Raw genomic sequence first — 10,457 nt, 5'->3', positions numbered from 1 at the left:
AGAGGAGCAAGTCCTCCAATGCACCCAAAATAAGGCAAATTCATAGAAAAGGGGAAAAGTTGCGTTTTCCCTCTTGTGGCTGCTTTCCGAGGGGGTTTGGGGCAGGGTCCCGTGCCGGGGGGGGAGCAGAACCGCTGACGCTGCCGGCGCGTCGGACCTGCCGCGGCTCCGGGGCGCTGGGCCCTTTTCAACAGGGCTTTTGCGAGCGCCGGCCGGACGCCGATGGCTCAGCAGCTTGGGCACAAAGAGGCTGTTTGCTCAGCGCCGGGCGGCACGCAACCTTCGCGTCAAGCCTCCGTTGCTTTTTTTGGGGGGGCCGGGGCGAAAAAACGAGGGGCGTCTTTGCCCTGGAGCGCGGGAATTTCGGCACCGTGCATCACCGCCGCGCGATCCGGCGCCAAACATCCGCCGCGGCGGCGGTCCCCATCCTCCCCGCGGAGCTCGGAGGTGTTGGATGTAGTCGGTACAGGCGGCCCTGAGCTGAGCGCCCTGTGCCCCTTTCGCAGGTGCGGCAGGATGAGGCCCCGCGATGCCCGGTGCTGGGCGGCCATGCTGCTGCTCGCCCTCCTCTGCGATGCCGCCGTGGGCCGGCGCGGCCGAGCCGGCAGCCGCGGCGGTGCTTTCGGGACCGTTTCCCGCGGCGGCGGCGGCTCCGGCCGAGCCGGCAGCCCCGGCCGCGGGTCCAAGGTGGCCGGAGCCATCGCGGCCGGTGCCGCCGCCGGCTACGGCATGGGGCTGCTGGGCCGCCCGCGCCCCGCGCGCCTGGGCCCCGGCGTCCCCGGCGCCCGGCAGCCCGCCGGCGGCTTCCACGCCCCGAGCTGGCGGGACGCCGACGCCAAGCGGGGCCCCCCCAGCCGAGCCGCCGAGCCCCGCGGTGCCGCGATGCTGCTGGCGCCGGCCCTCTGCGTCGCCGGCCGCGGGCTCCTGCGCTGAGCAACGCCGGCGGCTCCGGGCATCCCGCGGCTCCGGGAGCCGGGAACGCCCGGGTTGGGTGGTCCGGGGGTCGGATGCTCCGGGGGGAGCGGCGGGTGCTGGAAGGACGCCCGTTTTTCCCGCGCCTGGGAAAATCGCCCCCCCACCAGCGAGCATCCGTGTGTGCAGCAGCGCTTCCCCGCCGGAGCTTCTCCTCCGTGGATTTTGGGAGGGAAGATTCCCACGCCGTGCCCTGCCCAGAGATGCGCTGGGGACTCGCTCCCGGACTCGCAGAGTTTGAGACCTCTTTTAAGGATGACCTATATCTGCTCTTAGTTTGCTTGGTGCTGAAGAGCGAGGACTTGGCCCAGCCTGGCCCGGGGGAGCAGCAGGTGCCCGGCGATCCCTGCTCCGAGCTCCCCGCCGGCTGTTTCGCCTCCCTCCCTGCAAAACGGGCTCTGGAAAACCAACCTCGCGCTTGCAATAAAGTTTTGCCTTGAGACTGCCGCGCGTTTTCTGTTGCCTCCTTGCTTTTTCCCTCGCTGCGGCTCGCTCGCACCGCAGGCAACTTGTCTTGCACCTGATTTCCCGCCCGTTAGCATCCTGCCGGGGCTGAAAAACCCCCGCTCGGGGCACGAAACCCCCCCGGCCCCAGCTCGCACGAGCCGTCAGCATCACCTGCTGCGGCCGGGCTTGGCCCTCCCGGCCGTCTCCCCTCCGCAGGTGCTTCGCCTCGGCGATCGCTGCCCCTGCGGCTCCCGGGCAGAGCAGCCACGTGCGGAGCCTCTCCGATCCCCCTTTCTTATTTTAATGTCTGGATGGTGCATTTTCTTCTCCGTTCGCTCTCTGGGCTGGTTAAACCAGGAAACCCAGTTCAGCTGCAGCAGCTCAACCAACGCCACGGACGGAGAAAGCGAAGCTGAGGCCAGCGAAGCACTGGGGAGCCTGGAAAAACCCGCGCTCCGCCCGGATCCTCCTCCTCCTCCAGCGGTAAGTCCCTTGCCGACGCGATTTCGGGCCTGGCTTTCCACGAATGGGTTGTCTCCCTGGGGAATTCGCATTTTTTCCCCCCCGTTTTCCCTTACAACGTTCCCAGAAGAGTTTTTGACCTCTGACTGCTCCATCCGCATTTATCGCCCGCGAGCGCCGAGCGATTCCCACCGCCGCGGGGGCCGTGGGGCGCTGACCCCCGCGGTGCTGCTGCGGCGATGGCTCGATTTTGCAGGGGGGCTTTTGCTCGGGATGGTTTTTCTCAGCGTTTCCGAGCACGAGGGCACTCGAGGCCGTGCCCCCACGGCTTCCAGCCCGGGAAGCATCCGTCACCTTTCTCCTGGCTGGGGGGGACCATCTGGATACACCACGCTGAGCCGGTACGGCGGTTCCTGCAACGCCCAGGGTCTGGTTTTTTAAAAAATGTGCTTGTTGAAAGCAAACAAAAAAAATGCAAAAATTATAGGCTGAATTGGCTGAACTCGGGGGGGACCCGGCAGAGCTGCACGGAGCTGCACGGGGCTCCCAGGGCCGATCGTGCTCGGGGCACGTCCCGGCACCGCGGCGGAGGAACGACCCTGCGTCGCTGAGCTTTTTTCGTTCCCAACCTTTTGGTGCAGCGTTTTGATCTTTGCAGCCCCCGGGCAGCCCCGCAGCGGGCTCTGACCGCGCTGGATGCGGAAAGCGGGCGGGAGGCAGGCGGGGAAACGGCGCTGGGGACGTTCTGGGCGAGCCCGGGGGATTCGGCGTGTTTTGCTCGGAAACCGGCCGCTCCCGAAATTTCGGGGCCGCGCCGGTCACGAGCCGCTGAGTCAGCGATCCGGGAGCGAGCGCGCTGCGACGGGAGATGGTGCTATTGCCCGCGCGGCCCCCAGGTACCCGGGTAGCCCCCGGTTCGGGCGCGCACGGCGCTCGGATGCGCTCGGATTTCCACCCGCGGCTGCTGCTTGCAAATCGGCTCTGCGGATCTGCGGCTCCCCCGGGCTCCCTCTCCTCAAACTCCCCCCAAACTGTTGCATTTTGGGGCATATTTCTCTTTTTTAACCTACCGTTGCATGCTTTCCTCCGTGATCACTCGCTTGCTTGCAAGGCTTAGAGGGTCCTGGCGTCCCGCAGGCAGGATTTGGTGCGTTTTGCCAGGGAATACGGAGCAATTAATTTAGCCGTTAAAACGGGCCGTTTCTAGGGGCCGAGAGGCAGCTCAGGGTCAGGGTTATCGCGTCCCGAAGGGCCCCGCGGTTTGCACGAAAACCCTGCCGGTTTGCATGAAACGGCCGCGTGGTTGGAGCGGGATAAAAGACACAGAGCAGGTCTTTTTTATTGCTTTTGCACAGGGAAAATGCAACGTGTGGGAGCGTGACTTATTTTTTCCCTCTCCTTTTTCCATGACCTCGTGTTGGCAACGCGCTCCGCACAGCTCGGGCCACGCGTTTTTCCATCCTGGTTAACGATCGGCTTGAACCGCTTCCACCGGACAGACGGGGACGCGGGGCTGCTGCCGAAGTCGGGCTCTGCCAGGGGAGCTGCTGCTTTTTTTTACCCCAGTTTCCCCGTTTGCCTTTAAAAATAGTAAAACCTGCTCGTTTCCCCCCCTGCCTTGTAGGTCGTTGTGTTATTCATGTTTTGATGCCATGCAGGGCACCTAGGTGAGCTCCAGCCCCGACCTCCTTCTTGCACCCTTTGGGTTTCCCCCTTGAGCGAGCCCTTGGCGGTCGTGAATAACCCTAAACTGTATTTATTACTGGAAAAAATTATTTATTCTCAATGCTAAATTTATTTATTCTATTCCAAATAGAGCAATCGCGCTGCTTTAGGAGCTGCGGGAGATCTGAATTTCTCGCGGCGTTAATTAAAGGGCGGCTCGGGGCTTGGCGTGCGTCGCTATGGGCTGAGCTCCACTGAAACAGCAAACGTAAAACCGCTTTTATTGGCCAAAGATGAGGTTTATATCGAAATGCAAGGTATGAAGGGGTTGTTCGCTCTGTATGGGGAGAAGAAACCCTTTTCCCTAATCAGCGTATTGCTTTTATTTCTTGTTTTGTAAGGAAAACGCTTTGATGGTCCAGGGGTAAAGCTGCTGCTTGGGACAGGGAGAGTCAAGAGGCAAAAAGGCCTAAAAGCTAAGGAAAGCACGCGCGAAGGAGACCGACTTGCGTCTTTGCTTTGTTTATTTTAATTTTTACCAGACATCCAACATTTATAAAAGTATCGGAACGTAAAATTTAGTACGTGCACCGTTACAAATTTACAAAACATTCTCGTATCACAAAGTACGCGTGACCAAAGTCCTGCTTTTACAGTGAAGGTCCTGAAAGATTTCTATACAATATATATATCTCTCTCCATTTAGCTTACACTGAAGCAAAAATAGTTTAGGGTGGTTTGATAACGGTGTCATCCAGTGCTTCGCAAAAAAAAATATGCAATATATATTAGATACTCGCTGCGACCACCTCGACAAGCGTGACTTTACATAGAGATTTACATATAGCTACAGGTTATGTACAGGGCCTTTGCGTCAGCATCCGCGGAGCCAGAGGAGCATCCGTGCCGCCGGCATGCTGAGCGAGCCGGAGCGCCGTGCCGCAGCTAATCGCTTGCACAAGGGGGTTTTCCAGCATCCCCTGTCTCCCGGGACTGGGTTTTCCGACGCTGCTCGCCGTGGCTGTCCCGGAGGCGGAAGCGACCCGGCTCTCGAGGCGTTAGGGCTTGGCGAGCGGCTGCAGCTTTAGTCTCGCTGTTAAAAATCGCCTTTCTTTGCCGGCTGCGGGAGCGATTTGCAGCATGCAAGGTGCCGGGCTGGGGTGGGGGGCTGGTTTCTGTGTACACGCAGGGGGCGGTTTGGGGGGAATTAGCCTGGAAAGCGTAAAAGGGCGACCTCCGTGACCTTGCAGCCGAGGGTCTTGCTTGAAAAACCATGTCTGTCCTTCCCCCCGTCCCCAAAAAAGTGATGGGACATGCACATGTTGAGCAACCGGCACCTGGAAGGATGCTCAACAACATGCCGTTCCCCGGGCAAGGGTATTTTAGTGTCACCGGTACTAAGCAGATTAGCTAAAAGGTTGTCTGTTAGCAAAGAGGATTTCCCGCACGCTCTGCCGGGGAGGGCGGAGGGCAGCTCCCAGGAGCAGGGTGACGCCGTGAAGGTCCCTTCCTCGTGTGTCCGGCTCCATAAGTGTCAACCACCTTGCGCCGAGGAGTATGAATGAGGCACGAGAGTGAATCCGGAGCGAGGACTGGCTAAACTTGAGTCCCGTTGACTTTTGGTGCCGCATCATACGTAGGGCCTCCTCGGAGATAACTGGGAACGGCTTTGGAAGAGGACCACTAACTAAAATAGCATCCCGTTGACTTTTGGCTCTGAATGGTAGGTAGAGCCTCCATGGAGATAACTGGGAATGGCTTTGGAAGAGGACCACCAACTAAAATTGTATCTGAAATTTGTGTCCTGTTGACTTTTGGCGCTGAATCGTATGTAGAGCCTCCATGGAGATAACTGGGAACGGCTTTGGAAGAGGACCACTAACTAAAACTGCATCTTAAATTTCCATCCCATTGACTTCTGTCCCTGAATGGTAGGTAGAGCCTCCATGGAGATAAGTGGGAACAGCTTTGGAAGAGGACCACTAACTAAAATTGCAGCTTAGATTTGCATCCCGTTGACTTTTGGCCCTGAATGGTACGTAGAGCCCCCATGGAGATAACCGGGAACGGCTTTGGAAGAGGACTACCGGCATCTTGAATCCCTAAGACGTTCATCTCAAGTCTCTAAGACGTTCGTCTCGCGTCTCTAAGACGTTATTGGTGCTCATTAGCGCTAATGGATCTCACGGTACTTCACCAAAGACAAACACAAGCAAGGACAAGAGGCCGTTGCGGACGGATGCCCCCTCAAGGCATGGCGAGCAGGACGGCGAGGAGGACCAGGAGCTTGGGCAAGGCTTCGGTGAGGTGGAGCCGGCCGCCGGAGGCCAGGCGGTACTCGCGGTACTGCTGCACGCACATCTCCCGGATCACGTTGGTCACCACTTTGGTCTCCATCTCCGTCTCGGTTTTGTTGCCGTCCTGGCCGGCCTCCGACGCGTTGCTCTTCTTAGCGGCGGGGCCGATGTTGTACTCCGTCACCGTGATGTTGAAGCAGTCGGCCACGAACAGGTCCTGCGAGACGGGGCTGCTGTAGTCCCGGTAGTACACCCGGTTGGGGTAGCGCCCCGAATTCTCGTTCCACCACCGGTACTCGTCGGGGCTGTCGAAGTTGTAGTGCATCCCCGACATGGCGCGGCCCATGACGTAGCCGCCCAGGCCGCCCACCACGGCGCCGGCCGCCGCCGCCCCGGCCACGTGCTTCAGGTTGGTCTTGGATTTCGGGGGTTTCCAGGGCTTTTGGTTGTGGTAGCTTCCTCCGCTGGACGGGTTGTAGCCTTGGCCCCAGCCGGGGTTGTGGGGGTAGCCGGGGTTGTGGGGGTAGCCCGGATTATGGGGGTAGCCTGGATTGTGGGGGTAGCCGGGGTTTTGGGGGTAGCCGGGCTGGCGGGGGTAGCTGGGTTGGCGGCCGCCGCCGGTGCCCCAGCCGCCGGGTTTGCTCTTGCCCTTCTTGGCGAGGCCGACGTGGGCGGCGAGGCCGAGGAGCAGGAGCAGCGCGGGCAGCCTGGCCATGGCGCGCCGGCTGCGGGACACAAGCACCAGCACCGTTACGGCGGCGGCAGGACGGGACCCGCGTCGCGCGCAACCGTCCCGCTCCCCCGCTGCAATCGCAAACGCCCGTTAACTCCCCCCAAAACTCATATATCGCCCCTCCCCGACCCCCCCGGCAGCCTTCTGCGCCGTGCGGACACGGGTCCCTCCAGCAGCTGCAATTCGCAGCGGTGGAAGAAAAGCTTTGGGGGAAAACGATTCGCCTTCTTCCAAGTTCCCAAACCCATTAGTTAACCATAATTCGTCTAGTTGGACAACGTAAATGAGGAGTCTGATAGTTTCTCTAATCAGACAGCATAAATGAGGCTTCTGACATGTGGGAACTGACTTCTGCAAGGAGCCGTCGGGATCAGGTCGATCCGCGCTCCCCCAGGCTTTCGCGCTCAGAGGGAGGTGGTGGAGATCGAGCCAAAACCGAGGTTTCCGCCTGGGCAGCCTCGACCTGGAGGTTTCCTTCCAAGGGGCAAAATTCAACGCTTTGCTGCTGACGCTTCGGTGGAAGAAGCTGCTATTTATGGACGTCAGGCCGTAGCGAAATGCTAGCCGGTGGCGTTTGGACAGTTACGGGTTTTTGGGTATCTGCCTGTCTGGTGTTTTGCTGCTGGCGCTCGCAGGGACGTTACGAGGTTGCCCTGCGTTTACAGGGGCCAGCGGTAATAAAACGCCGCTTTAACGAGCCTTTTATCTCCGTGTGAAATGCAAGACGTACGATGCACGGGGGGCTCTTAAATCCCCCGGCGCGACCTCTGGAAAACGCCCATCTAGCTCCGAGCGGCAAAACGCCCTGGAGATGCCTCCGCGCAGCGCGAGGAGCGAGCGGGGTGGGTGGCCTGACCCTGGCGCGGCTCGAGCAACGCGGAGGGGCTTTTCGTCGCGCCGGGCGGTCGCCTATTCCCAAAAAAAGCCCCGCGGCGCCAGCCAGGGCGCCTCTCGCCCGGCGAGGGCAGCGCGGCGTTCCCGGGCGGAGCGTGGGCGCGCTCGGCTGCGGTCGCGGCGGCGTGGGAGGCGGAAAGGGCCGTGCCTCGCCTCGCCCCGAGCGTTCGCGTTGCCGCTGCCTTGGCTCCAAAACAAATCGGGACGAAATTACAAGCGCAGCCCCCCGAGGACGCGCGCACAAGGGGCGGCTTGGCAGGGGAAAGGGCATTTCCCGGCATTTTCTCTGCGTTGGGGCATATTGAGAGGGTGGAAATTATTCCCGATTCCCGTTCTGGCTCGTGTTACAGCAAGGAGCAATTAAGCTCTGGCTGCTGAGTGTTTCTGCAGAGACTAATGGCCTGGCTTAATCCTCGCCGGTGAGCCCGGCCTTCGCCTTACCCAGCTATAGCAGCTCCAGCCTGCGACATTGCCTTGAACCGTGCAAACAGCCAGAACGAGTCCCCGTTTAAGCGAGAGCCTTTTTGGGGGCTGGATGCTAGTTTGGGCGTTTCCGCGGGCAGCCCCCGGCTCGGGCTCGCTGCCGGCGCCGGCGTTTGCGCAGCCGTGCATCCGCGGGGGATTAAACGCCAGCATCCGACGCGCTCGGGCCCTTAACGGGCTCTGAAGCTCTAATTAAATGGAGCAAATTGGGATAAAATAAGAGCTCTGCCTTGGTAGGCTGCTGCCGAGCTGCTTATGTGACAGTCCCCGAGAGACCGCAGGGACTTAGATGGCTCGGAGCCTGTACCTTCCAGCCGGGATTTTTTCCCCGTAGCTGCCTGGTTATGTAAGCCAGCGAGAGGCTTAAATATCCTCTCCGTTTACAGCAGCAGGGAAGGTAAAACAACCCGTCGCTCGCGGCCGGGAAGGGCGGCTGTTGGCAGCACAGGCCGCGCTGGAGCCGTCCCCCGAGGCTGCCGTTTTCCGCTCGGGAGCCGGCGCTGAAACGGGTTAAAAGCAGCCCAAAGACGCGTCAGAAATGCGGATGGGGAAAAGCTCCGGGGGGGCTCGAAGAAGGGGGTTAAAGGGGAGGGGGGAGCGTCGAGCTGGCAGCTTTGCGGGCACACGTGACTTCCCGGAGCGAGCTGCAAGGGGGCCTGGAAAAAACCACGCAACAACGGGCTCCCAGTTGGGAGCGCGGCTGGAAAGGGGCCGGGGCCGAGCCCCGGGGAGCCTCCGCCGCCTCCAATTGCCGCCGCAGCTCGTTCGCCTCCCTAATTACGCAGCTCCTGCGGCAGATGGGCTTCGCTTAATGAGGGCAGTCGCCGTAACAACAATATTAAGATAAATAGAGAAGGGAAACGCCGGGGTGAGGGATGTCGGGGACCCACTTACGTGTGCGGGAGGGGCCAGGCGCCGGCGGTGTCCGCGTCCCTACGCCGGGGGAGGCCTGCGGGGAGGAAAATCCGTGTCAGCGAGGCCGGCGGCCTTCGGCAGCCCCCGAATCGCTTCGCAAAAGCCAACGAGCCGATTCCCAGCGCCTCGATACCCCTCGTCCCTTCGCGAAAGCCTCCCGCCCCTCCGCGGGCGGCGTGGGAAAAGGCGAAGCCGCCGGCACGCGGTATCCGTGGGAGCATCCCCAGCACCGGGATGGAGAGGCGGAAAATGGAGGCGGCACGGCGCGCTGGGGCGTGCGGAGGCAGCGGGGCTGGCACCGCGCTGCGAGGCCGGGCCGGGCCGGCTGCGGAAGCGGAGCTGACGCTCCGGTGCCAACGCGAGCGCGCGGATAGCCTGGGCGTCGTCGCTTAGGAGCTGGCTTTAAAAATACAAAAATAATTTGGAAAACACCCCTATTCCTCCCCCCCAACACCGTAAGCGGGGGGAGCACAGCCGGAAAGCGCGGGCACGGCTCCCTGCGGGATGCTGAGCCAAGGCCACGCGCAAAAAACAAATAAGCAGAAAAATCAGCGCCCCCCCCCCCCCGGTATATTCAGGGGAAAATCGCCACCAGCACAAGCTCTGCATCAGCCCGGAATAAACAGGCAGCGGGGTGCTGTTTTTTAAGGAGGACGGGAGCTGGAAATACCTATTTTTAGGCAGCGCTGGCGGGTGGTGGAGACGCAGCCGCTCCCGGCGCCGCTGCCCCGATTCGCCTCGGCGCCGCTGCTTCGCGTCCGGCGGAAAATAACCCGCGGGGGCGGCGGCTGCTGCTGCCCCCCGTCCGCCCCGCCGAGCCCCTCCCGGCGGCCGCTCCCCCCCCCGCGCCGCCGCCGCCGCCGCGAGTCCGGTGCTGCCGCCGCCGCCGCCGCCGCCGCCGGGCCGTAAATAGCGGGAGGGAGGAGCCGGCGGCCGAGCCCGGCCCCGCACCGCCGCCCCCGGCAGCCGCCCCGCACGGCTGCTCTGCGCGGCTGCCCCGCTGCATCCTCCCCGCTGCATCCTCCCCGCTGCATCTGCCCCGCTGCATCTGCCCCGCTGCATCCTCCCCGCTGCATCCTCCCCACTGCATCCTCCCTGCTGCATCCTCCCCGCTGCATCTGCCCCACATCATCGTCCCTGCATCATCCTCCCCGCTGCATCTGCCCTGCTGCATCCTCCCTGCTGCATCTGCCCCACATCATCCACCCCTCATCATCCTCCCTGCTGCATCCTCCCCGCAGCATCTGCCCCTCATCATCGTCCCCGCTGCATCCCCCCACTGCATCCCCCCACATCCTCCCCACCGCATCCTCCCTGCATAGCTGCCTGCAGCATCCACCCCACAGCATCCACCCTGCAGCATCTGCCCCACATCATCCTCCCCGCTGCATCCACCCTGCAGCATCCTCCCTGCTGCATCCTCCCCACAGCATCTGCCCCACAGCATCCTCCCCACAGCATCTGCCCCTCATCATCGTCCCCGCTGCATCCTCCCCACATCATCCCTCCACATCCTCCCCACCGCATCCTCCCTGCATAGCTGCCGGCAGCATCTGCCCCACATCATCCGCCCCACATCATCCTCCCTG

At 61.9% G+C, this 10,457-nt stretch overlaps 1 protein-coding gene across 1 annotated transcript; it reads right to left on the bottom strand.

The window, feature by feature from the left end:
• Positions 1-4,052: 4,052 nt before the first annotated feature.
• PRNP (prion protein (Kanno blood group)) lies at positions 4,053-9,757 on the bottom strand. The gene is made up of 3 exons (XM_064497695.1): positions 9,539-9,757; positions 8,848-8,902; positions 4,053-6,568 (listed from the first exon to the last, which is right to left on the bottom strand). Exon 3 carries the CDS (start codon positions 6,556-6,558, stop codon positions 5,794-5,796), a length of 765 nt encoding a protein of 254 aa, XP_064353765.1. The 5' UTR covers positions 6,559-6,568; positions 8,848-8,902; positions 9,539-9,757; the 3' UTR covers positions 4,053-5,793.
• Between the last annotated feature and the right edge of the window lie 700 nt (positions 9,758-10,457).

Source organism: Dromaius novaehollandiae, chromosome 26 (genome assembly GCF_036370855.1).
Source record: "Dromaius novaehollandiae isolate bDroNov1 chromosome 26, bDroNov1.hap1, whole genome shotgun sequence".
NCBI classification, from domain to species: domain Eukaryota; kingdom Metazoa; phylum Chordata; class Aves; order Casuariiformes; family Dromaiidae; genus Dromaius; species Dromaius novaehollandiae.
The sequence above is the reverse complement of the archived record's forward strand: the minus strand, read 5'-3'. Positions and strand labels throughout refer to the sequence as shown.

Bases quoted from the DNA above. Each gene is read 5' to 3' on its own strand.
- PRNP (XM_064497695.1), bottom strand. From the start codon at position 6,558: ATGGCCAGGCTGCCCGCGCTGCTCCTGCTCCTCGGCCTCGCCGCCCAC.